The sequence below is a fragment of the Citrus sinensis genome, chromosome 5 (genome assembly GCF_022201045.2).
Source record: "Citrus sinensis cultivar Valencia sweet orange chromosome 5, DVS_A1.0, whole genome shotgun sequence".
Classification (NCBI taxonomy): domain Eukaryota; kingdom Viridiplantae; phylum Streptophyta; class Magnoliopsida; order Sapindales; family Rutaceae; genus Citrus; species Citrus sinensis.
This window is the reverse complement of record NC_068560.1, coordinates 4408255-4434081: the sequence shown is the minus strand read 5'-3', so window position 1 is coordinate 4434081 and position 25827 is coordinate 4408255. Positions and strand designations below refer to the sequence as shown.

Genomic DNA, 25827 nt, shown 5'->3' with positions numbered 1-25827 from the left:
GATAATTAAATAATTTTTAATACTCATCAGATTGATTTTTTCTCATTCCAGCAATAGTGAGTTGAGTTCGATTTTTATAAACCTCATTAAACACAACCCATCCCCACCTCTATGAACAAAAATTTTAATTTTTTTAGTCTTTTAGCAAAACCCATATCAATTTCTTATTAACGCCTTACCTTTTAAAATTTGAACTCAAGTGACATATCAACATAAAAATTGCTAATAATGTACGCATTCGACATGATAGAATAGCAATAGAATTCTTGATTTATTTATTTATTTTGGATAACACCTAAGATTATCATTTTAACAAGTCGATCATATCCAAAGCAATTACACAAAGCTCAGTCAAACCATTATTTCTATCAGTAAGTGGCGACTTCGGAATTTCTGGAAATTCCTTAAAAGAACTTTCACAAGTATCACTGTCAATTATTCCATCATTTGCATACTCTGTGGCAGAGTCATAATCACCACTCTCCAGATATTTTATAGCCTTGGGGATGTCATGGATAGTTAGATCGTAAACTTGAAAGCAAACATCGAGACAGTTTCTCATAGCCTTATCTTTGGTTTCCTTAAGCAACTTCTTGATTTGTTCATACGTATCATTAGAGTATGTTGATGCCGATTCAACTATGATGTGAGCTAGACCTTTGACATCCGCACCAGAGCTACCAGGACTTGACCTTAAAGTCTTGATACATACATCTGGGTACGAGGTCTTTTTGCAAATAGCCTCAATCAGATCATTTTCTTCTCCTCTAACCCCCTCTACTCCAGGTCTGTTTGATGAAAAACATAACATTATGACTATAAACATCACCATTGATGCAGCCTTTATGTTCTCCATTTTTTTCTTTTTCTAAATTTTGGACTGTAATCAAACCACAAACGAAAATACAGAGAGTTATCATATATAAGAAAGTATTTAAAGAGTTTGTTGGAAAGAAAATTCTAAAAAACCTTTTAATAACATAATTGAGACATTTAAGCGAATATGGTTATATTAACAAAAGGAAGGAAAAATCCAAAATGAATTTATGAAGATAGTGCAAAAAAACTTGTAACGGTTTATCATTTTCTGTGAAATTGTTGTGTGCAATTAATGCAAGTTCACACTTGTAACTTGAAAAGCCCAAGCCCAAGCCCAAGCCCAATTTTATTTTATTAACATAATAATTTTAAAGCAATCCGAATTTTTTTTTTATATATTCCAATGCACAAATAAATGTAAAGAAAACAGAGATGACAGACGTTGGCTAATAAATGGATTCTTGTTAATTGACATGTTGGTGTTGAATTTTTCTAACTCATAGCAGCCTAAGGAGTTCCATGGGATTTTGTAAATATTATTGCCGAGGAAAGGTTCTTCATTGATATTGATTTAGTTTATTAGGACAATGGTTATATTAGAATCAAATTAATTCTATGATAACCGTCCATGAAATAATTTAAATTTAATCATTAATAATGTATGTCTTAAAAAGCTTCAATTGACGGGTGCTTTTGTAATTACCTAGCTGATGTGGACTAGCAGCCAAAACAGAGTTTGGTTAGGGACTTAAGAGTTGGTGCCCCCGCCCCCGCCGGTAGGCTGGATTCAAAAAATAAACTACAAAACACATAGTCCAGATTACTTTTAACAGTTACAAAATCAAAAACATGTTTAACCCGTTCTCTATAGATTTCCTGCTAGACCATGTTTCATTGCTTCCATCTGCTCCATATATTTTATCTTACATATGATTTAGCATTGGAAGGAATCTATTTCTTGGGTACATGATTCTCCTTACAGTCAAGATGATGATGTATTTAAAAAAAAAAATCAATTAGAAGACCTTGTTACATTTAGGCTCAAGGTGGTCTTGACGATCAACCCTCAATTGCTTCAAATGTTTAAACCTCTTTGGAGTGAATATATAACTAATTGGTGGATATCAAGCTACATGCTTCTACATAGGTTTGCAAAGTACATTGATAATTTAATGGAGATCATAGAGATTTTTTTGTTGAGGGACTAATAATGAGAAAAAGCAAATAGTTATTAGAATCCATACTGCAACAAGGAGTACACTTGGATTTTCATACAAGATATCATGCATTCATTCATAAAATACATTAATCATTCTCTTTTGTACGAAAGTTTGTATATTTTAAAATGTGAGTTTCAAACTAAACAACACTATAAAATACACAGTCATTCGTATTTAAAAACTTTAATATGTACTTATTGAATTATATGTCTTGTATATTTAAAAATATTAGCGAGAATAAATATAGTGCAATCGCTGTTATTTATAACGCTTTTATTCTCTGTTGAAAACTCTAAATTTTTTTGTTATACTTTTGACTTATACATCTTACCTACAACATAGGAAATTTTAGGATTATATATAACAGATCAGTGCCTGTATATAACATTGGTTGATCTCAATGACTTGACCGGTGGAGTAATCGCTTAGATGAATAATAAAGGTCAACCAATGGCTTATATGTCTTCTATCAAAACTTGTTTTTATTGAAAATGTTTCAAAATAAGATAAATAGAGATGAGTAACTAACAAACATTATTTTATTAGTGCTTTTTTCATCAAATATGCATAAGACAACTGTCAACCAATTTGTCACTAAATACACGCACAACAAACTATTAATAATAAAGCAATCGAAAATGCCCAATTTTTCATACTTCTAATTTCTTTTGGTCCTAAAGTATGGGTATTTGTGTAATAATAAGTCCATGTGGATCTCAATACTATACGTTTGATAAATAGCTATGAAGGATTTTTTTTTTTTGAAAAAAAAATTAAAAACTTCTATTAAACACTTAAAATGAAAAGATGTATATGAGTTGGAATTTACACCAACCAATTTACACGGTTGGGTTTAGGGATGGCAATGGGGTGGGGTGGGGGTGGGGAGGCCTACCCCATTCCCCACCCCGTTAGAAATTTTTGCCTCCATTCCCCACCCCATTCCCCAATAAATTTAGTGGGGTGGGGATGGAAAATCCCCATGTGGGGAATGATTTCCCCATCCCCACCCCATTCCCCATTTATCTATTTTATAATATGTATAAATATATTATTTTAGTAAGTTAAAAATTAGAGACTTAAAATAAAATCATCATCATATTATAAAGTATTTAAATTCTTTTTAAAAAAATATAAAAATTTGAAACAATATCTTAAAATGATATTAAAAGTGAAAAATATTTAAAGAGCGTAGCACCTTAAAAGAGAAAAGAAAATATAACAATGTTTCAGAGTTGAAAAATATTATAGGATTTTCTTTCATTCATATCTTGTTTATGTTGCATAAAAATTAAAAAAAAATTATTAATTGACATTATAATTGATAAAATAAAAATTATTAAATAAGAATTAAAAATATATTTATATATAATGGGGTTTGGAGTGGGGGTGGGGTGGGGAGTACAAAACCAAACCCCACCCCATTAAGAATTTGGGGATTATTTTTCCCCCACTCCCCACCTCATTCCCTAAAAATTATTCAAAATTTTCCCCATTTGGGGTGGGGCTCCATGGGACCCCAAACCCGTGGAGGATTTTGTCATCCCTAGTTGGGTTTGCTAACAGCATGTACATTTAACTAATCTATGAGCAGTCACATTTCTCCTTCAATGGACTACCAGACCACCGAAGGAATATTACTGACCTGGCCCCTTGCAGTAGACTTAGCTTATATCAAGTCTTCGGAAATGCTATATTATTATTGGCCGTTTTAGGTGGTGTAGGTTTTTCTATTTAGGATGGCAATTTACGGCATGTGTCGCTCTCTTACTGTTACATATATAAATCACTGCTTCAAACAAATTTCGACAAATTTGAGATTAAGAAAAAACTATTAATATCGCATATAATAATTAATTAAAAATTCGGATTTCACTTCTAGCGTTTACTAAACATTTTGTTGGTTAAAAATTGAATTTTAAAAAAAAGCTTAATTGATTTATGCATTTACCTTCGTAAAGGTAGTTTATTGATTTATGTAGTATCAACGTATTACCAGCCTAGACAAGCGAGAAAAAGAAAAATTGATCATGAAACAGCATATACTCCTCAGCCAAATGGTAATTTCTTTTCATTGTTTTATTTTTTAAATGTTGTATTTTTATTTATACTCTGTAGATAAGTGATAAATCAAAAGAAATGAATAGCCTGAACACCTCTTGTTTTGATCTCATTTTGGTTCAAGCAAAATATATTATGAGAGTTTCCTTTTATGTTGGTCGATGTTGGTCGCAAAACATTTGAGTTGGTGACTATTTAATGGGTCCTAAAACAAATATTCTTGGTTACAAAATATAACATGAGCTAGAACGAAATAATTGGCTATGATTTTAAAAATCATCACAATAAGTATTATTTCATGACAAATGGTATGATCGTGAATAAAATAAAAAATATAGAATGATCAATTTTGGGAATTATGGACTCCTAATCTAGAAACCCTAACCCTAAATTTGTGTAATGCAGCTAAATGGGTCATTGTGGTGCATTATAACACACCACAATGAGGTCCCAAGTTTTACCAAACATCCCCTCGATAATAACTTAATGTGAATAGTGTTATACTACCACATAATTCTGATATCCAAACACACATTTAGTATTATAACTTCTAAACTACAATCCCAAACAGGTCTACATTGGCAATAATTGTTGGTTGTTTCCTCCAAATCTATTCCAAATTTCCCAAATCTTCTTATGAAGCCTCTTGTGATAAGCAACAAGAAGAAGAAAAGTCCATATGATGAAACTAAAATGTCCATATGGGTGTGGTAGGATAATGGAGACCAATGAGACTAAGCAAAGAGATCCTGAGATCATAGCAGCTGCCTTGAAGATTTGACGCTCCGATATTATGGCAGCAAAATATGCAAAGACGTAGATGAGTGGAGCTAACAGAAATGGGCACATATTTATCGGGTGTGTTTCGATCAAGGATTTATTTTTTTCTTGAACATTATTAATATCAATAACTCCGACAAGCAATGGAATTAGAAATACAAAGAGTGCGTGGTACGGTGCCGATGGTGATGAGGAATTTTGCACACTGCAAAACCATCAAAATAAGATATAATTACTTAATTTGATAACAAAGTTTTACATCAAAGTAATATAAATGATGAGGAATATGTTATATTGTCTGTTATAAATATCATCTTAGGCTATGGCCTAAAGCCTGGATCACAAAGCTATGGCTTGTGCCAAGCCCAACCCAGATCACCCCCGCCTTAATTTGCATAATTTTGGTGCAAGATGAACAAATCATGACTTTATATTGCCGTGTTGCATCATATATACATACAAACAAGTGAAAATATCTAATGGTGAAAATAATTTAAATTAAGCAAATTATGGTTATTATAAAATAAGTCTCTGATTCTAATAGTGAAAATAAGTCTATAATTTAAATTATTTTCACTGTTATACATACTAGCCAAAGGATATTTTATATACACACACATATACACACACATATATATACATAAAAAATAACTTAAATATATAATACTGAAAATAATTTAAATTATATAATGAAAGTAGTTGCTTACCCAATAATAGTTGGTGGATGCATGTGGGTTACATTGCTGGACATGTTAATCACAGTGTATGACCTGCAAAAAGTCATTTTCTCTATTATGAATTAATGCAATTATCTCTCCACTTGAAACCCAAATTTTATAATGAAACTGAAAGGATATTATTGAAATTAAGCAAATGACTTATATATCATTGAGAGAAGAGAAGAGAAGAGAATTAATCCATACCTTTGACGAGGATCACGCCTCAGCACTTCCATTTCTTTGCTTACCCTTTCTGCTGCAAATCTCTCTTCCACTAGAAAAGGCAAGTTAATAAGGGGCAACGAGACTTTTAATAGAGTTCGGAACGTTAATTAATTTACTAACTGCTAATACACTGAATTGGATTAAGAAGCAAGTTTGTTATTCAACAAAGGGTACAATGAGAGCGTTTATATAGGAAATTCTTATGTGTGCCTTTTCCAGAAAGAATAACTCTCTTGAAAAGATGAATAGAAAAGGATACAAAAGGGGACATGATTCCGTCGTCGAACACCAATCATATTGGGTAGGACGATTCCGTCGTCGTTACGCGCTAGATAAAAAATAATTGAAAATAGGGGACATGAATCAAGTTCCTTTACGGCATAGCACTCCAGTCAAAGCTTAATTTTTAACCCTAGGATCTGGTTTAATTAATAGCTTTGTAGTTGTCAGAATAACGTATGCGCCAGTTGGTGGCTCGCAGACAGCAAACATCAGAAAATGGCACGAAGTGGAAACAGATGAATAGGTGATGGATCATGGAAGTGATAGAGGCTATATAGATAAATAAAAACACACTTCCTATCATGGAAGGGAAGACACCCCTTTTAAGTTCATCGATTAATGATCGAAGCTTAAATAGAGGCTGTCCAATAATAAACAAACTTTTTAATTTTTAATTTTTATTGTGAATGAGAATCCTATATATGATAAGATTTTAGGTAAGTTTGTTTTATAATATCTCTTTATATTTATAATTATAATTTAAAAAATAAAAATAAATATTATTAATATTTATGAGATTATATATTAAAAAAATTATATTTTATTTTTTAAAAAAACTTAATATTTACGTTCAAATATATGCATGGAGACCTGTTTGGCTTTCTGCCAAAATTCAAACTTATTGAGCAGTAAAATTAGAATTACAACGGCTATATGTGGCGCAATGCTGTTGATATGTTTGTCAGTTTCTCCAATGTTGCTGTCGAGATCCCTAGAATTAAGGGTGCGTTTGGGATTGAGGTGCTGTAGCTTTTAAGCTACAACTGCTGTGAAAAAAAAGCTGTAATTATGAAACAAAAGTTAATAATATATAGTAAATATAAATTTTAAATAATAATTTTAATAAAATTATTAAAGATATAATAAATTTTGTATTATACAAGTGAAAAATCATATCAATATAGCTTAAAAACTACAGCAGCTAGTGTTTACCAAACACTTTAGTGCTGTAGCTTTTAAGCTACAGCTGTCCAACCTCAATTCCAAACGCACCCTAAGTGCCTTAGGTGATGGCATCAAGGAACCTTTTTTTTTTTTAAAAAAAAAAACGTATGTGAGTGGGGTTTAGAATTTTTAGATAAATACATCTAAATAAACCTTCAATGGCTGCCACCGAAGGAATATTACTGGCCTGGCCCCATGCAGTAGACTTAGCTTAGATTGGGTCTTCGCCAATCCTATATTATTAGGGAGCCTCTAAGTTACAATAATTGTAACATACATCCCTCATGTGAACTACACAAAATTATAAGACCCATAATTTATGTGGTTCACATGAAGAATGTATGTTACAATTATTGTAACTTAGCATTTGCTATATTATTATTGGTCTTTTTCGGTGGTGTAGGTTTTTCTATTTGAGGTGGCAATTTAAGGCACGAGTCACTCTCTTACTGGGGCATGCATAAATAATATCGGAAGTTAAATTAAATACAAGAGGAGGACAAAAGAATATCGAAAGTGTAAGGAGAAGTCTATGTCACAGGTTCTGTAACATACATCCCCCACTCCATGCACTCCACGTGTCCCTGTATGTGGAAACAAAGTCAGCAAATGGCACCATTGGGGAGCTGGCTAACCTGGTCTGTAAGGTACAGAATCTGTACCGTAGCCAGCTCCGAAAGTAAATACGAGTTTGTGAATTGTGATTGTGGGGTCTGATTTTCAACTCGGACCCTTAAGTAGCTTCTACGTAAGTATTTTAAAGAGAACAACAATCCTCTCTTGTTTTTCTGTTGTGAGAACTAAGAAAAGAGATGACGACGACAAACGGCGTCGCTTCGTGGAGATCAACTGTTTTGATTTATCGCCGTCTGACGCTGAAGAAGTTCATGTCCCGGCAGTTGAACGATAGAAAAGTCATTGAGAGGTTGCCAACAATCTCTTCTTGTAGAGATCTGTATTTTCTTACCATCTTTCTTCAATTATTATTTTTTGCCTGATTTTATGTTTCCATTTGCAGCTACTGCAGTTGATAGCGGAGGAGCAGAGCGGAGCGCTAATGGCTTTGATGTGAGTGAATTTTGAACTGGATTCAGAGTTCAAACATTAGGCTCAATATTCTAATCAATTGTGCACTGGATTCAGGTTTTAGAGTTGGATTTGATAGTCAGAGATTACTGCATGCCCTGAATGACCGGATACGAGCTACTTTAAGAAAATCGAGGCAACAACTCTGTTTAACTTTATTTTTCTTAATTGACAGAATCAATTTTTGTTCATTTCTCTATCTGTTTTTGTTTTCCTTTTTTTTTTAATTTTTTCTTTTTTAATCCTGAGCGGGAATCATCTACTCGCAGAGAGATACCACTTATCATTATGTCACCAGAAACTATTTTGGTGCGCATAGACAGCTAAAATATATATATGAATTCAAAAAACTGAAATTAATTTGAAAGTTTAAGCTATTTTGCAGATTCATTATTGATTTATGTTTTTACATTTGAAAATTGCGGCAGATGTTTGGAGGACGGAGCAGAGGATTGTGAAACGTGTCAGATGTAGGCAAGGCTAAGAGATTAGAGCCAGAGAAAATGAAAAACCTCATTGATTTGAGACTTAATTTTGACAGAGGAAGATGAAGATGGAGGAAGAAGGAGGACGATCAACAACTTCTTGAAGCCTTGCAACCACCTCTCAATTTAAAGGAATTAGCAATAGAGTCATACAGAGGCAACGCTGTTTTCCCCAGCTAGATGATCTCATTAACCAATCTAAAGAGTTTAGCACTCATTGATGCAAAAATATGAAACCAGCTCCTGGTCTCAGTTGGCAGCGAATTCATAGATGTATTCTGTAGATAATGATCAGCAAAGGTGGTAAGTCAAAAATGCTTAATCACCAAGTCTCCATTGTTCTCTCTTTCTAACCTGATTTGCAGTTTAAATTTTGATGATTAATTGTTGGGTTGGAACTGAAACTGTTAAAAGGCATGAAATTCTAGTGTCCTTATGTCAACTCAAACAAGTTTGGCGAAGGGTAATGGATGAACAATGTTAGCTTCTTTTTCGTTTAATTTTGTGCAGTTACATTTAGCCGGCTGGAAATTTTGAGGATTTGATAGCTGCAGCTTGGAGCAAGCAGCCTTCATTGCCAGGATTTTCCTTCTATCAGAATTTCTTGACGGCAACCTAAACCTCAACAATAACTCAGGTTTTGATTATCAACATTTTCACTGTTTCTCGCAAGTTAGAATTGTTTTGGTTGTCTACGTTTGCTGGAAACTGGTATAGCACCACGCCAACGACGATGGCAAGGTACTAAGAACATTGGGATGTGGTTATCAGTGTCGAGGATGAGTAGACAAAAACAGAGTAATGAGGCACTTCACACAACTAATTGTCATTTAACAACAATAATGAAATTTTAATAATAATTGTTGACTAGTTAATGAGATGATGAATATAAGGACTGTAAATTCTGAGAATTGAAAAAAGTTGTCACTTTCCTAAACTCTTTCAAAGAAATTTGTACATCACCACAAACAATTTGATTTTTTTTAAAAAAAATTGATCAGCTCTTCGACATTTTACCCGAACCCCATGCATTAGGATCCTACATGTATAAAAAATTCAAGAGGCAGGTCTAATATTTCTACAAGCAAAATTTCAAACACATCAAAATATCAAACAGTGCAGGTCCATAGGATGGAAATTAAGAATGAAATAGATTTTATGCTTTGAAAAATTGGACACAACTTTTTACTTTATTTAAAGTCTACTCAAGGCTCTGTATGTATGAATGTCGAGCTGCTGGTCTTTAATTAATCTATAGTTTATACGTTTTGATTTTTGCAAGCAAAATTTCCCAGACATCAAAGATCAATAGCACCGGATATGGAAACAATGAAAAGTATGCTTTATGAAGCAACATTAAAAGGGAGTGTGCCTACCTTGTTAGAATTACTTCAACAGGATCAATTAATCATAGACAGAGTTGGGGTGAATTGTCTCTCTGAGTCTCCTTTGCATGCGGCAGCATTGCTTGGGCATGTGGATTTTGAGAAGGACATTATATGCCAATAGCCAGAGCTTGCTGGAGAGTTAAACTCAAATCAATATTCAACACTTCACATAGCATCTCAAAAGGGTCATGTTAACAAGATAAAAGCACTTTTACCAGTTAATCCTGCCTTGTGTTTTGCTCGCGATCTGGATGGAAGAAACCCTCTTCATTTGGCAGCCATGAAAGGACGGATTGATGTCTTAGAAGAGTTTTTCAGAACCAGACTGCTTGCAGCTTCAGCCACCACGATTGGAGTGAGACCATCTTACATCTGTGTGTGATACACAATCAGCTGGATGCACTGAAATTTTTGATGGATAATATAGATGATCCTCAATTTTTGAATGCTGACGATGATATGGCATGACTATCTTGCAGCTCGCAGTTGCAGGTAAACAAATTGAGGTACTGCTTTATTCACAATTGTAAAGTGCATAATTTGTTTCTGCTGCTAAATAAATAAATATACTTAAAGGTGAAAAATCTTCCAAGTTCAAATCAATCACAATCTTAAGAGTTTTTCTAATGAGTTAAATTATCTCTACCAGTTCCGAATAATTTGATTTGTAGCAAGCAAGAATTGCTTTAGAAGGTCAATTTTGGCTTGCTTTTCAAATAACAAGTTTAGAAATCTAATGCAGATCACATAATAGGCACTCATTTATTTTAATGAACATTTGTATTTGGGTATAGTTTAATTTACGCCAACTAAAATGACAATCTTTTATTTACTTGCAAGATATGAAATTACCAATTTACTACCATTTTCATTTTCAAAGGTGAGAGCAAAATGAGAGCGTGTTGATGAAATTCTTTTTATCTTCTTAACGACGAATGGAGTAAAGTTATGTTTTCTGATCCTTGTGGAGTTAGTTGAATATTGTCATTCTAGGTGGGCGTATGTAAATTGAAATTTATGCTTTCTTTTTATCACATACTAATAATCAAATATGCGGGTCATAAGGTTTTTGACAACTAGTTATCATAGATGCGAATGCTCTTAATGCAAATGGCTTCACAGCATTGGATGTACTAGCACAAAGCAAAAGAGACATAAAAGATTGGGAGATTGGGGAGTTGATTCGACGTGCTGGGGCATATAGAGCAAAGGATGTTCAATTGTCAGCAAGTGAACAGACTAACAGCTTAATATCCCTTGAAAGTAATAGCCAAAATCAACAAGGTAAAGGGTTAGAAAATTCAACTAAAAAGCTGGAAGATGATTGGTTGGAAAAAATGAGAAATGCCATAATGGTGGTGGCATCACTGATTGCTGCATGGCTTTCCAAGCTGGTGAGGACCCTCCTCAATAGTCCTTGGCATGACACTTCTTCTTCTTCTTGCCGACATCAGCAACTACACATCGTTACACCTGCTTTTTATTGTTCAATACCACTGGTTTTCTGGGTTCTCTGAGCATTTTACTACTGCTCATAAGCGGCTTGCCACTTCAGAAGCGTAGGATTCTTGTGTCGTTTTTGATGGGGACAATGTGGGTAGTAATCACAGCTATGGCAATGACTTACATGGCCTCTATAGATTTCCTGCTAGACCATATACGTTTCATTGCTTCCATCTGCTCCATATATTTTATCTTACGTATGGTTTTGCATTGGGGGGAACTCTATTTCTTGGGCACATGATTCCCCTTACAATCAAGGTGATATTGTATTTTAGAAAATCAATTAGAAGACCTTGTCGCATTCAGGCTTAAGATGGTCGTGATTATGAACCCCCAACTGCTTCAGATGTTTACAATTAAAGTCTATGGAGTGAATATATATGATTACATGCTTTTATATAGGTGTGGGTGCTTGATAATGAATGGCAGTGGGTGCAAAGCAGAACATTAATTCATTTTGTTAGCTGTTGATGTCGAAATCCGGATGAGTTGGTCAAATCTCAGATCCCTGCATCAACATTAAATTTGTTTGGTGGGAAGCCGCTGATTTGTTAGCACCATGAGCAGATTTTCTATGAGTAGATGTTCCATGAGCAGACAATTCATGAGCAGACGATCCATGAGCAGATAACCTGTGAGCCTGTGAGCACAGCTAACAGTTAGGAGGCGCCGAAAGTTTTTCCGGCGAGAACCCTTCGACGCTCAAGTTAGCGATTTGTGTCTTACTTGGAAAAACCCATACCACAATTCATGTGGCTTAATTATGATTGCTTTAAACAAAAAAACTTTTAAGTAAATTTAAAGGAAAATAATTAATCTTAAAGAAATCATAAGCGAAAGAGAAATTTCCCAATGGTAGAGAGAGAAAAAGGTCCAATGGGTTCAGTTGCCCAGAGAGAGAAAAAAAAAAAGAATGAAGAATCCCCTTTCCTTCCTCTTCCCAGGGTTTAATAGGAAATTATAGCGGTTTTTATCCTCTCCCCTATAATTCTCAAGAAAACAACTAATTTCAACCCACTAAGAATATGGTCCCTAATATTTCGGAGAAAATGTTTTGACTGAGTTGTGCTTCCTGGTAACCTCCTGGTCAAGGTGATGTGGTCAAGGTCGCCACATATTATTCTGGTCGAGGTGACCAATAACATCCTGGTCAAGGTGATGTGTTCGAGGTCACCACATATTATTCTGGTCGAGGTGACCAAAAACATCCTGGTCGAGATGATATGCTCGAGATCATCACTATTATTTTGGTCGAGGTGATCTGCTCAACCATTTGCTCACTTTTACTTTAAGGAGAGCACGATAATGTATGAGCAAACACCTTTATCTTGGTCATCCTATTTCATTCCCTAAACATTAGTGATTGCTTCATATATCATAAATTGCTTCAAGAAATCAATTAAGAGACAAAGGACAAATTCAGCCAAAAGATGTGCATTGCAACAAGGACTAATAATGAGATATTAAAACAAAGAAATTAGGAAAATCTATGGATAATTCAAGTGAGACCATAGAGTTCCCCCCCCCCCCCCCCAACCCCAAGGACTAATAATGAGAGGAAGCAAACAGTTATTAGAATATGTACTGCAACAAAGAGTACAAACTTGCATATTCATACGGATATTGTGCCTTCATTGACTGGATTTGTTGGCCGTTATTAACCGTGTATTTATGACTTTTAACCAGACTTTTTTGCCATTGTTAACTGCAAAGTTATGATAATTAGTGAATGATGCAATTGCTTAGCTGACATTCTAATCTCACATTGGGCCAGAAGATATCACCATCATTAGTACTAATTGCACCTAGCTTAATCGCCTCAAAGGTTTGGATATAAAATTATAAGTGCCCATTGGCCACTGGCCCATTTCAGAGACCCCACTTTCTCTGTAACCGTAAATCAAAGCCCCAAGGCCATTATTATGTAAACATGGATGAAACAACTTCTTTGAAGACCTCAGTCCTGATCATTCTCATCTTGTGCAATAATCTCGTTAGTCTCTTTCCCATCCCATAAAATACATTAATCTCTCTTTTTTTTCGGCGAAAGTTAGTGTATTTAAAATGTGAATTTAGAAATAAACAGCACTGTAAAATGCACAGAAGTTCGTATTTAAAAGCTTGCATTTGTACTTATTAAATAATGTATTTTGCATATTTAATAGTATTAGTGAGCACATTTCTAATGAAAACTCTAAATTTTTTGTTATACTCTTGGCTTATGACATGTTACCTACAGCATACGAGATTCTTGGAGTATATATAACAGATTAGCCGCTGTATTGTAGATGCATCTATCGCTTGGTTATCTGAAATTAAGTCTGTTGTTAACATTCTAAGGAGGCGCATATCTTATGTGTGTTGGCGATGAGGATCTGCAAAAATTTTTGTTATCATGATTATTGTAGATGCATTGATTTTCCTGGACTTTGTCAAAACAAAGGTGATTGCGCAGAAAAATGTCTTCAAAAATGCCCTGAAAATGTCTGGATCTGGCAACTGCCATCGCATTTGTAATTAATGCTTTAAGCTTAAGAATAAAGATGCTAATTTTAGCTGTCTACATATCCAAAAATATCTCCTCCGCGGCCCTTTTTTTTTTTTAAAGAAAAAATTTGGCCACGTTTTTAAGAAATGCTTTTGAAATTTCGATTGAAAGTACAAGCCTTTTGTGAGAAATTCCGATTGAAAGTAGAAACCTTTCGACGTCTACGTAAAAAAAAAGCGAAGAATTAATAGAGCAATAATCTCCTGGAAAGAGCGATTATTTAGTGTATAAAGTTGACGCGAGTCAATTAAATCAATGCATTCTCTCTCTTCAACATGTACCGTGTGGGGCACTCCTTTCCATAATTTTAGCTTTCAAATTGAGCGTGCGGTTCAAATTAAATAAAAACTTCATGATTTTTTAATTTATCAAGTAAGATAACAGTAAATTGATGTTTATTACATTAATTTAGGATATTAGACTTTGTTAAAGTATGAAAAAGTTATTAAATTATATAATGGCATTATACGGTTGAAACATTTCAAAGATGCGCCAGCACCTCTCTGATTATAAATACCGAGAGGATAGTATCTATATTAGTAGTAAAGTAGTACAATTACCAACATTTTGAAAACTCAACTCTCTGTTATACGTATACATTGAACGTATAATTGCCTCATACTTAAGCAATGTACCTTTATCTTTCTTTTTGGTTACTAAAACTATCATCTTAGGTATTCCTTTCTAATGTATTTTTCGATGCATTAATTTGATTATAAAAATATCTCCAAGCAAACAATGCACCCTGATTAATTTAGGATGTTTTGGGTGCCCAAGTTATTCAAAAATTATTTTAGGTTAAAATTCCCTAAATAGGTTAACTTTACTTTGATTCCATATCCTCAATTTCTCTGACGCAGAAGCCACTAAATTTATTAAATATGTGAATATTTTCTTATTTTGTATTTTCTTAAACACATTTCAAACTCTTAAAATCATTCCCTTTGCCAAATTTATATGATCTTGTTTTGAAATTTTTAAAACTCTTCACTTAGTATTTATTAAATCAGCCGCTTGGAAGAAAATCTTATCCACTATTTTAGGAAAATATATTACTTTTTATAATTATTGTATATCGATAGTCCTCTATTTTATTTGCTCAAAGTGTTTATTATGTTTTGTAAGAAAATTATCATCAAGCCTATTCATTTTTTGCAATTTTACTATCTTCGTATTCTACATTATTTTTTGAATTTGAAAAATCCTAAAAATTACTAATGTAATTATAAACTTTCAATAATTTTTTTCTAATTATAAGGAATCTTCTTTTTCTAATAGCCAAAATTTATCTTTTAAAATTATTGCAAAGTCCTAAATATGTTATTGCTAAGTCATATTGCAGTTGAAAAATTACACTGATTAATTAAATTTAATTATTAAAAAAAGAAAATTTTGTGTTGTGAAAAGAAATTATGGAAGTCTTGTCAAAGAAAGATGATAATTGCCTTTTAATAAACAAAAAAGATTTGTAATTTGCTAGATAAGGAAAGAGTGTTTGGTGAACTTCGATGCGGAATGAGTGTGTGATTTATGTGACAAAATATGTAAATCTAAATTATAAATAAAAAGGTATGATTTTTTGCCTCAAAAATTTACTTTGAACACTCTATTACTCTACATTAAAGGTGGCCAATGGGCCGGACGGCACGAGGCACGGCACGGGCACGGCACGTGTCCGTACAGCACGGCACAGCATGAGCACGTCTCGGTAGAGCACGCGGCACGGCACGGCACGCACGTGGGCCGTGCCGGGCTTAGATTTTAGGCACGCGGGCCTTAAAAACACGGCACGATTAGAGATGGGCCAAAGCACGGCACGCGAAAAAGCACGCAATAAGCACGATTCATTTTTTTATGAAAGTAAACTTAAAATTTTATGATTTTATAAATAACTTGAAATTGAATCTTTTAATATTTTTTATTGGCTCAAGTTTTTTAAATTTATTTAATTCTTAGTTTCAAAAAAATTATAATTGATTTATGTTTATAATTTATTAAATAAATAATTGATATCATGATTTTAATAAATAAAATTATAAATATAATGATTTTATAAATATGTATTAATATTATTATAAACTATGATATATGACTCTACGTAATTCCAAGTTAACAATTAAGTTAACCCTTAAAAAAATTACTATTATTGTTATTGTTAAGTGCTAAAAAAGAATTCTAATATCATAAAGTCAAACTTAGCAACTAATATAACATTCTCTTATTATTATTAATTTATTATTATTGAATATGGACTTGAGTTTTGAATTTTTTATTCTATTAAATTAAAATAAAGGCATATGAATCCAAAAAAAATACATAAGCTTGAAAAAAAAAAGACAACAACTTGGCATTCGTTCTTAAAAAAAGCAAAAAAGAAAAATGCTTAGTGGGCTATTTTTCCTAGGCACGGCCCATGGCACGGCACGAGTGGGCACGAGCACGAGCACGTGTGGGCACGGCACGGCACGACACGAAATAAATAGTGAGCACGGCACGGCACGAGCACGAGCACGCATGAGCTTCCTTTGATGGGCCTGGGCTGGCACGGCACGGCCCGTTGGCCATCTCTACTCTACACACTCATTCAATAAATTATATTAGGATTATTTTAATAATATAAAAGTTGACTAAAATTAGAGTGTGTAAAGTATATGTTAGAGTGTAAATAGTCCCACCCTAAATAAAAATAGGGGTTTGATGAATATCTCAACTCTTCTTTTGGTCGATAAATAAAGAAGCCTAAGTTGGACCTAGTTATATAATACATCTCCTCTCCAATATCAGGCATAATAGCTACACCAGATTCACTTCACAGAACGAGTTTCTTGCAAATTTTGATTTTAATTTTTGTATCCAGTATCCACCCACGCATAATAATTCAGAAACTGTTCAGTGATTTGCTCCGTCACGGGTGGTATCTTTTATACCGTCTATGTCATTATGTCTTGCCACTGAATTCTCTTATGATTGCAATGGAGTTCAGTAATTTTGCTCCCCCACCCCCATATATCATTTGTTTCATTTTCGGATGATTTTTTACATCAACAAAAGAAACTATTGATCCATATTAATTTTTATTTTTATATAATTTTTTTCTTTTATTTTTCTTTCTTTTCTATATGCTCACTCTTTATATGTACTTCTCCGTATTTGCTTATATTTAAAGTTGTTTTTGAGGTAGATTGTAGATAAAATTGTTTTCCTTCTTTTCTATATGCCCCACCCTTTCTTTCTCTCATCGGAACCACCACAATTTCCTCCCTTTCTTTCCCACGCACATCTTTCCTCCGTGTGCTTGCTTTGCCGCGCATGCTAGTTTTTTGATGATGCTGTTGGGAAAATATGCTCTTTAAAAGCATATGTGTTTATTTAATAGTAATAAACATTTTTTCTTATTAATAAAATTAATGAGGTATTTTATTCAAATATCTTAATTGCATTAATATTTTTATTAAAGTCCATTTAATCATATTATATGTATTTATGTGATCACCATGTGGATTCACAGAAGACATAAATACAAGTTATCTTATGATTAAATAAATTTTGTTCGCAGTTGATAAATAAAGTTGGGCACTTTATTTAGGTATAAACTGTAATAAATTCATTGAATGATTTGTCTTAATCATGTATGAATTTATTGATGTAGTACGACTACATTGAACAAGATCACATATGAGATTTAATTAACTTTGTAATAACTGTCAGACTTATTAAATCTCATAGGCATTGATTTTACTGTAATCTTAATCTTGAGTTAATTATGATTTCATGATTGTAATTGTTATTCCATTTGAGTTACCAATGAGCATGACACATACTTGTAGTCTAGATTACCCGGTATCTTGGTGGGAGCATTTATGAGTATTGGAGTTATAGATTAACAATATAGAATTTGTACAACACATCTCTTGATGGGTTTTCGGCACTTGATCACAGAATTCTCTGGCCAGAGTGTGTCAACATATTTAGTATGTTGAAAATGATCATTAGAGAAAACCAGTAAGGATCAAGAAATAAGATGTTATTAAATTGATTGGACAGTTGAGATATCAATTTAATTAACGATGTGGTACAAAGGATTGTGCAGTAAAGAAATCAATGTGGCTTGGGACGAATTATTATTCGAGTATACAATTATGGAAGTCAGTTCCAATCTTTTAGTGGAGTAGATTTGGAATTAAATAATTGGGCTAGTTTAATTACAGGCCTAATTATTGTAGCCACTATTGTATGTTCCCAAATGATCCCCGGGTTAGCTCATTTAATTGACTGCACCACTACTGGACTAATAAGTAAGATAACTAGCTATTTGGGTCAAAAGTCTAAATATATCATTTAGTGGGAGGCTCCATTTAATTAGCTTTTGTATAAGCGGCCTTATGTTATTTTACAAGGTGGGTCCCCTATTGAAAAAGAAAATAACGTGAGTTTTATTTAGGGCATTATTTGGAGCCTAGGGTTTTCACTAAAGGGAGATATATAAGGCTTATTTTCTAAAAAGAAAAGGGGGAAAACACTTTATACAGATCGGAGAATAAGATTTTTCTCTCTATTGTTGAGAGAAAAATTTTCTCGTGCTAGTTGCTTTGGTAGTGATAAAGGCGCCCACATGTCAAGTGCAGATCGAACCTGAGTCATAACCTGGAAGATCATAGGTGACAGTTCGTGATCTAACAAGCGTGGTGGTGACGGATCGTGATCTAATAGGAATGGTGGTGGCGGATCGTGATCTAGGAGCCTAAATCACTTCAGCAGAAAAAGCCAACTCGGATTTTCAAGGTATGATTTCTAGAATACAAATTCTTATATATTATATGAGAGCGGTCCTTAAAAGGTTTTATAAAATTTAAAAAACCTGATTTTTCCCCAACAGATGCTGGTAGCCAGCGGAGTTGATGTCGTCTATGAATAAATGCATTTTGGTAACAAGTTGATGGTTTTTTTTTTTTCCATTTAAGAAATTTTTTTTTCTAGATTTTTATTATAAAATGATGGTGATGGGTTTTTTAGTTTTTTTTTTCGATGTTTATATTATAAAAAAACAAAAACAAGACAAGGCTATGGTGGAAGGTAGTGAGGCCTGTGAGTTCCTGATCAAACCTGCTGGCAGATTTGGTAACACCACCTGGGTGATTATTAATTCGTTGGGTCTTGGTTATTTTCGATCTTTTAATTTTATTTTATTATTAAAGGTGAAAAGTTAAAAAATAAGCTTAAGTTTAAGAGGTGAAAAGTTAAAAAATAAGCTTAAGTTTAAGAGTAAAATAGTTATTTTATTTATATTATGTTAAAAATTTGACAAAATGAAAAAATAATACACTTTACATAGTATAGGAGTAGAATCGAAAATTTTAAATTTTTATAATATTTTTAATAACTAGAAAGTTTTAAGATGTACTGCTTATAATTTTCGCTTGTTATGACATGAACCATGAACGAAGACATGCTCTGTCAACTACGATATTTATGGGTATAAGCTATTTAATGTCCCGAATTCCTTTATATATATATATATATAATCTGGACCACGTAGTTCTTTGTTTTTATTTTATTTTTGCGTTTTTAATTAATATATGCATGGCTGTTCATTTTATGTAGCACTACTTTAATTTGTATTGGCACTAGTGCAACTAAACTTGTGAAACATTTGCTGCAGATTATTGAGGAGATTAATATATGGCGTGGCTAATTATAATCCTTTTAACTCTCTGTTGCCATATGTCTCAAGGACAAATTACACAAAGAATTGATGTGATTGTGGCACAAGATGGCTCAGGCAACTACACAAAAATTTCAGATGCTATCTTGGCTGCTCCTTCATTCCGTCGAAAACCCTATTATATAAAAATTAAAGAAGGAAACTACACTGAATATGTTGTGGTTGGCAGAGAGAAAACGAATTTGGTGTTAATTGGCAATGGAATCAACAACACAATCATTTCCGTGAATAAAAGCCACGGAAAGGATCATTTATCCACTTACCAGACTGCTACTGTTGGTGAGTGATCAGCTATGCAATTTTATTCTCTTCTTTTTCTCCTCATGAACTGTAGTATATATGCATTAAATTGAACAACAAATAAAAATAAGAACCGTAAATCTGGTTTTTATATTCTAACATATATTAATCAGTATTGTTTTTCAAATTAATGCAGCGATTAAAGGGGCTGGATTTGTGGCAATGAATATAACATTTGAGAACACAGCCGGACCAGACCAGGAAACAGGCCAGGCAGTAGAATTAGTAAGTGAAGTGGACTCTGCCTTCTACAGGTGCAAGCTTGATGGGTATCAGGACACCCTTTACGCAAAAAGCAATAAACAGTTCTATCGAGAGTGTGATATCTATGGTACAATTGATTTTATATTCGGAGACGCAAGTGCAGTGTTCCAAAATTTTAATATCTACGTTCGTTTCCTTGGTGGGAATGTAAAGACAATCACGGCCGAAGGACGAGAAAAACCTGAGGGAAATGGAGGAATAATCATTCATAATTGCACCATAACTGCTGCAGAAGACTTCTCTGAGAACAGAACATCAATCAAGACATACATGGGACGACCGTGGAGAAATTATTCAAGAACAGTAATCTTGCAAACTTTTCTTGATGAAATAATTGACCCTGAAGGTTGGCTTGAATGGCAAGGACAGAGCGTGGACACCATTTACTATGCTGAATACAATAACAGAGGACGTGGCTCTAAAACTACTGGTAGGGTCCGTTGGAAAGGATTTAGAATAACAAAGCGCTTGGAAGCAGAAAACTTCACAGTAAAAAAATTCATTTCAGGCAATAAATGGATTCCTTCAACAGGAATTCCAATTTTTCCAGGTTTATTGTAAAATTTAATATCATATTTATATATAAAAATAAAAGTATATAAATTTTGTGGATTATTAGAATGTTAATTTACTTAGAAATGCATAACAAATTCTTGAACATCTTCAATTAGTATCATACCAAAGTGATGGATAGCAAACCATTCAAAAATTGCACTTCAAGATTTTTAAAACTTCTTTATTAAGACCCCTAGATTAATGAAGAAATCATCAAACAATTTGAATCAAATAATCTGAGTACTAATTTTCCAGTAACTTCTATAATTAGATATCTCAGCATATGCAGATCATATGTATAACCACATCAAAAATAATAGAAACAACCTAAGAAGTTATTTCTCAATATACATACATACATACATACATACATACATACATACATACATACATATATATATATATATATATATATATATATATATATATATATATATATATATATATAAATGTTGTAATTCAGAATTATAAAGTGCGGGAACGTTCGGGAAAACGCATAAACCGTGTGGTTTAAACGCTTCAAGTTATAAGCCTTTAAAACCTCGCAATTTTAAAGATTTCTCGGACTTTTCCCGCACTTTAAGATCCCGGATCAAAAATAATTGCTACAAAATTTAACAAAAACTGTAGAAAGAGTTTTAAGGAAAAAGAAGAATTTGACAAGAGAAGAGACACAATAGACATTTTAACATTAGAAGTGAGAGGAGAGAAAATAGATATTTTTATAATGCAAGAAAAGACATCTACAATCAAGGATGTAAGGACCATGTATACATATATGTTAGGAAATATGTCTCCTTTTTTAATGAGAATTTGTAAATCCTAAATTAAGATATTTCCTACGCTTTTCTTATTTAATAATTTTTCTTATTCAGGAAACTCCTATTTAAAAAATAAGTAATTTCCTCTTTGCGACTTAACTCGAGGAGGAATACAACTAGTATAAGAAAAGAAATACTTCTACAAAAAATAATCACTATATATTGGTAGGTTAGGTTCACTTATTTGCATAACTCAATAATTAGTTTTTTCTACAAGTAAACAGTTTTTAGTGTGAGAGAAACGGTAAGCCTATTGAGAGATTGGGTGTGAGGAAAATATTACAGTGATTGTAATAATTTTTTACATAATAGATTTTTCTCTCATTAGCGGCTGTAGTTTTTCTCCAGTATAGGAGTCCTCCATGTAAATTTTTATGTTGTGTACTAGTAAAAAAATGACTTTCTCTGATACTATTTTGGTATCCGTAACATTCTTTATTGACACTGAGTTTAGTGTCACTAAATGGGGTGCAAGAAACTTATTGACACATATCTTTTGTATCAGTAATTCCGCAACACCTTAGTATTAAAGAAATGCTAACGGTTAAACATCACATAGATTTTGATGTTATAATGGCAAACAAATTGTGATTCAATAATATCATAATAATTGTGATTCTATACAGTCACGCAGATAGTGATTCTTTAGTATGAAGCAGGTTTTGATGCACTAATATTGTTTATGTTGTGATTCAAGAATATTAATATTAACATATGCTAAATTGGTGTCAATAGTTTGGAAATTTTTTTAAAATAATAGATTTTCATTGTTACAATTACCAATAGCCTAAAATTAAAACCGATAAACAACAATTGTCAACAATAATAATGGAAAAAATGTTGGAAACAGAACCGAATAATTCTATATTTAACAATTGTTGTTAGGCTTCATTCAACAGTTAACACTCAACATTCAATAAACAAACTTTTTCAACAACCAAATTCATCAACTATAGTTCCAATAGCACAATAGTAGCAAAAACCACTTCCAAACTAAGAAAACTACAACTTGTTTATCACAACAACTTGAGTAATAATTAATAAGAGAAACGAACTAGAATAAGAAGCAGCAACAACATTGCTATCTTGAACGGCCTGAACTACAACAAAAAAAAAAAAAGGCAAATGTAACTTAAGAAAAATCAACAGAACCATGGCTATTTGCAATGTCCTGAGTAACAGCAGCAATAAGAAGCCATCAGACTTACGATCAATTCCAATAAAATCAACCAACAAAGGTACATTCTTGAAAGTAATAAAAGAACAACAAACGGAGCACTACATCATACGCAGTCCACTCATCAAGAATCTTTAATTATAAAACATGAACAAACAAGTGATAGTTAACTATTTTCTTAAACTAGTGATCAAGTTAGCCACATATGCAGCTTGCTCATCACAAACCTTTAGAATATCCTCATCCAAGTACTCAATTAGTCGTTTAAACTTCAATTACAAAAAATAAGAAAGAAAATTATGCGTTAAACGAAATGTTCATAATTAAAATAACTAACAAAGCAGAGGTTTGAAGCTTACATTTTGCACAACCTCTTACATATACTTTATAACAAACTACCCACATTTAGACAAAATGAACATATCACTTATATCCTTACTTGGACTAACATCCACTTCAAGTTCAACTTAGGCTTTTGCTTTGTTGCATGATACATCCTAACTCCTCTGAACATGAAAGCATGCAGTGAATATAAAGATCAATATACTAAAATTTATTATCCAACTATATAAAATACTAAAATATAAGTATGGAAAAACTTAACTGCTCTATTAGCTCTGAATGACAATTCACTTTTTGTGTAAATACTAAATCAAAATAATAGACAATGAAGGCCAGTATATCGATTGCAACCAACACCCAATGATTGCTACAACAATAAGAATAAAACCATTAAATAATAATGTCAACATATAAAAGAACTGCTTATTCTATAATTTCTGAATTTATTACATGTTAATATATAGAAAATATAAGGACGGAAGTCCTTACCCTGGCTTGTATGGATTAATATCAACTGTTCAATTAGAGTTGCTTTTAGCAGTTCAAATAGATAGTGAGACTTTGTAGTTATAGCCTCCTCTGTTGAATTGAGTGAACTGATCATAACTTGACTAAATCCCACAGGAAATGACTTTCCATCATTCTCCATGACTTTATGTAAGTGTCTATGTGACAATACATCTAAGACTAATAAATTATTATTAATGTTCTAAAGATAGTGACTTACTTAAAAAGGTTAAATCAAACAATAATTATTTCAAAATAATGACTTACTTTGCTATTGCTCAATCACCTCATTTCTCTGATAACTAAAATCAATGATCACTTGACAAACAACCTTATTCAACAGTGTTTTCAATACGTAAATAAAAATTGATTCATCATGTTCGATCAATAACTCTTAATTAGGAAAACTGTCAATTACTAGGAAAAACATATTAATGGTTTGACCGGTGTTCTTTCTCTCCTATGTAGCTAATCTAGTGTTCATTCTTCCTCAATACCAGCTTTCTATTGGCATTTGGTTTCATCACCTTTACCTTCATTGGAGGAGGAGGCTTAACTCCAACATGGATAATATAAGGTTCCGTTGTTTTACTTTATTGGGCTATTTTTATTTTAGGAGACGTTCTTGTAGTCTTTGTTGGAGACTTCTTTGGAGTCTTTTTCACTTATTGTACCTTAATTTTAAAATACTAGCTATGCAAACCAAGAGGGAGGTCAATTGGGCTTTTAAAACTTAGACTAAACAAACCATACAACAATTTAATCTAATGCCTTAATAGAATAAAAAATAATAAATTTAACAATGCTAAAAAATAAAAGAGTAAGGGAAGAGAGAGCAAACTCAGATATTTTTACATGGTTCGACAATCCCCGCCTACGCTCACGCCTCCAAGCAAACCAAGCTTGAGGATTTCAGTATTCAAGTCTCCCAAGGTTTCAAGAGTTTTAGAATTGACTTCCAAGGTATCAACGAACCTTTACAACAAAAGATTATTCCCCAATCTCTTCACCCAAGTGTTTGTCACACTTGAACACTGACAAATTTAATAATGAAATTAAAGATCACAACAAATACTTTCTTTTAGAGTCGATATACAAGTAGTAGCACAATAATGATTTACTATATGATGATTTATGAAATGGAAACTCAAAATATGTTGTATGCACTTGTTCTTACTTGCAAAAGTTATTAAATTTGAAAGAAAACTAGACATTATTGACATTTGAAGTTTTGCCAGCTAGCTTATTAAATAGCCGGATCGCAGCTTAGTACAGTGCAAGTTATCGTTACAATTTGAATTTTTCTACAGTAACACTACTTTTCAAAATTCTTGTTTTACCTATAACTTTATGTAATTTGATTATGGTCCAAATTTTCATAAAACTTTGCAAACATGTCCATTTTCAGATTTCAAGATAATACTAGTTATTTCTAAAAGCTCTATGAAATTATGTTGTGGCCCAAAACTTTTATAAAACTTTTCAAAAAGGTTCATTTCAGAATTTTTAACATAATACTCAAAGTTTTCAGAATTTTTAACATAATACTCAAAGTTTTCAAAACCTTTTCAATTTAGTCCAAAACTTGAAAAATACCCAAATCTATAAAATACTTGTCTTATGATTATAAAGCTTTTGGTTTATGAAAAAAATGATTACTTATAAAATAAATACTTGAGCTTCTCAAATGCTAAACCACGCATATATTAAATCATACCAGTTTTACAAGAATTGTCGCAATAATAATTTCATTGAGCTAATACTTGTTCTTGATCGAGCCATTGTTCATTGAGTGTTTTGAGCTTGATTTCACTTGAATAAATTTTTTCCTTCAAGAAACAAATTACTTAAGACACGTATTTGTTATCATCAAAATTACAACTTATATACCTTCTTAGGCTAACAATCTCCCCCTTATTAATGATGATAAACATCTCATGGATTTTGATATTTATACTCTCCTTTAATATAAGGCATACATGATTCAACATATAAATCAAATGTAAACTCTCCCTGAATACATGATCTACAACAATTGTAAGCTCCCCTTAAATATTTTAAAATCATGCATCAATACT

The 25827-nt window shown here is 32.6% G+C and overlaps 2 protein-coding genes and 1 long non-coding RNA gene across 7 annotated transcripts; 2 read left to right on the top strand and 1 right to left on the bottom strand.

Annotated features, from left to right (window-relative positions):
- Positions 1 to 244: 244 nt before the first annotated feature.
- On the bottom strand, positions 245 to 955 carry LOC112496066 (pectinesterase inhibitor-like). The gene has a single exon (XM_052440392.1). It carries the CDS (start codon positions 854 to 856, stop codon positions 305 to 307), a length of 552 nt encoding a protein of 183 aa, XP_052296352.1. The 5' UTR covers positions 857 to 955; the 3' UTR covers positions 245 to 304.
- Positions 956 to 7724: 6769 nt separating this feature from the next.
- Positions 7725 to 11910, top strand: LOC102629738 (uncharacterized). 5 transcript variants are annotated; one of them, XR_008054446.1, is made up of 6 exons: positions 7725 to 7976; positions 8070 to 8119; positions 8195 to 8446; positions 8566 to 8925; positions 9133 to 10502; positions 11133 to 11910. It is a non-coding gene; the product is annotated as an uncharacterized LOC102629738 (long non-coding RNA). The 5 variants fall into 5 exon arrangements; XR_008054445.1 differs by having other exon boundaries at positions 11076 to 11910; XR_008054443.1 differs by having other exon boundaries at positions 7726 to 7976; positions 11100 to 11910.
- Positions 11911 to 19782: 7872 nt separating this feature from the next.
- LOC102615000 (pectinesterase 2-like) lies at positions 19783 to 20908 on the top strand. The gene is made up of 2 exons (XM_006492534.2): positions 19783 to 20062; positions 20220 to 20908. The coding sequence occupies exons 1-2, from the start codon at positions 19783 to 19785 to the stop codon at positions 20906 to 20908; spliced, it is 969 nt and encodes a 322-aa protein (XP_006492597.2).
- The last annotated feature ends 4919 nt before the right edge of the window (positions 20909 to 25827 follow it).

Bases quoted from the DNA above. Each gene is read 5' to 3' on its own strand.
- LOC112496066 (XM_052440392.1), bottom strand. From the start codon at position 856: ATGGAGAACATAAAGGCTGCATCAATGGTGATGTTTATAGTCATAATG.
- LOC102615000 (XM_006492534.2), top strand. From the start codon at position 19,783: ATGTCTCAAGGACAAATTACACAAAGAATTGATGTGATTGTGGCACAA. The intron at 20,063-20,219 runs GTGAGTGATCAG...AAATTAATGCAG, and splicing joins TTACCAGACTGCTACTGTTG to CGATTAAAGGGGCTGGATTT.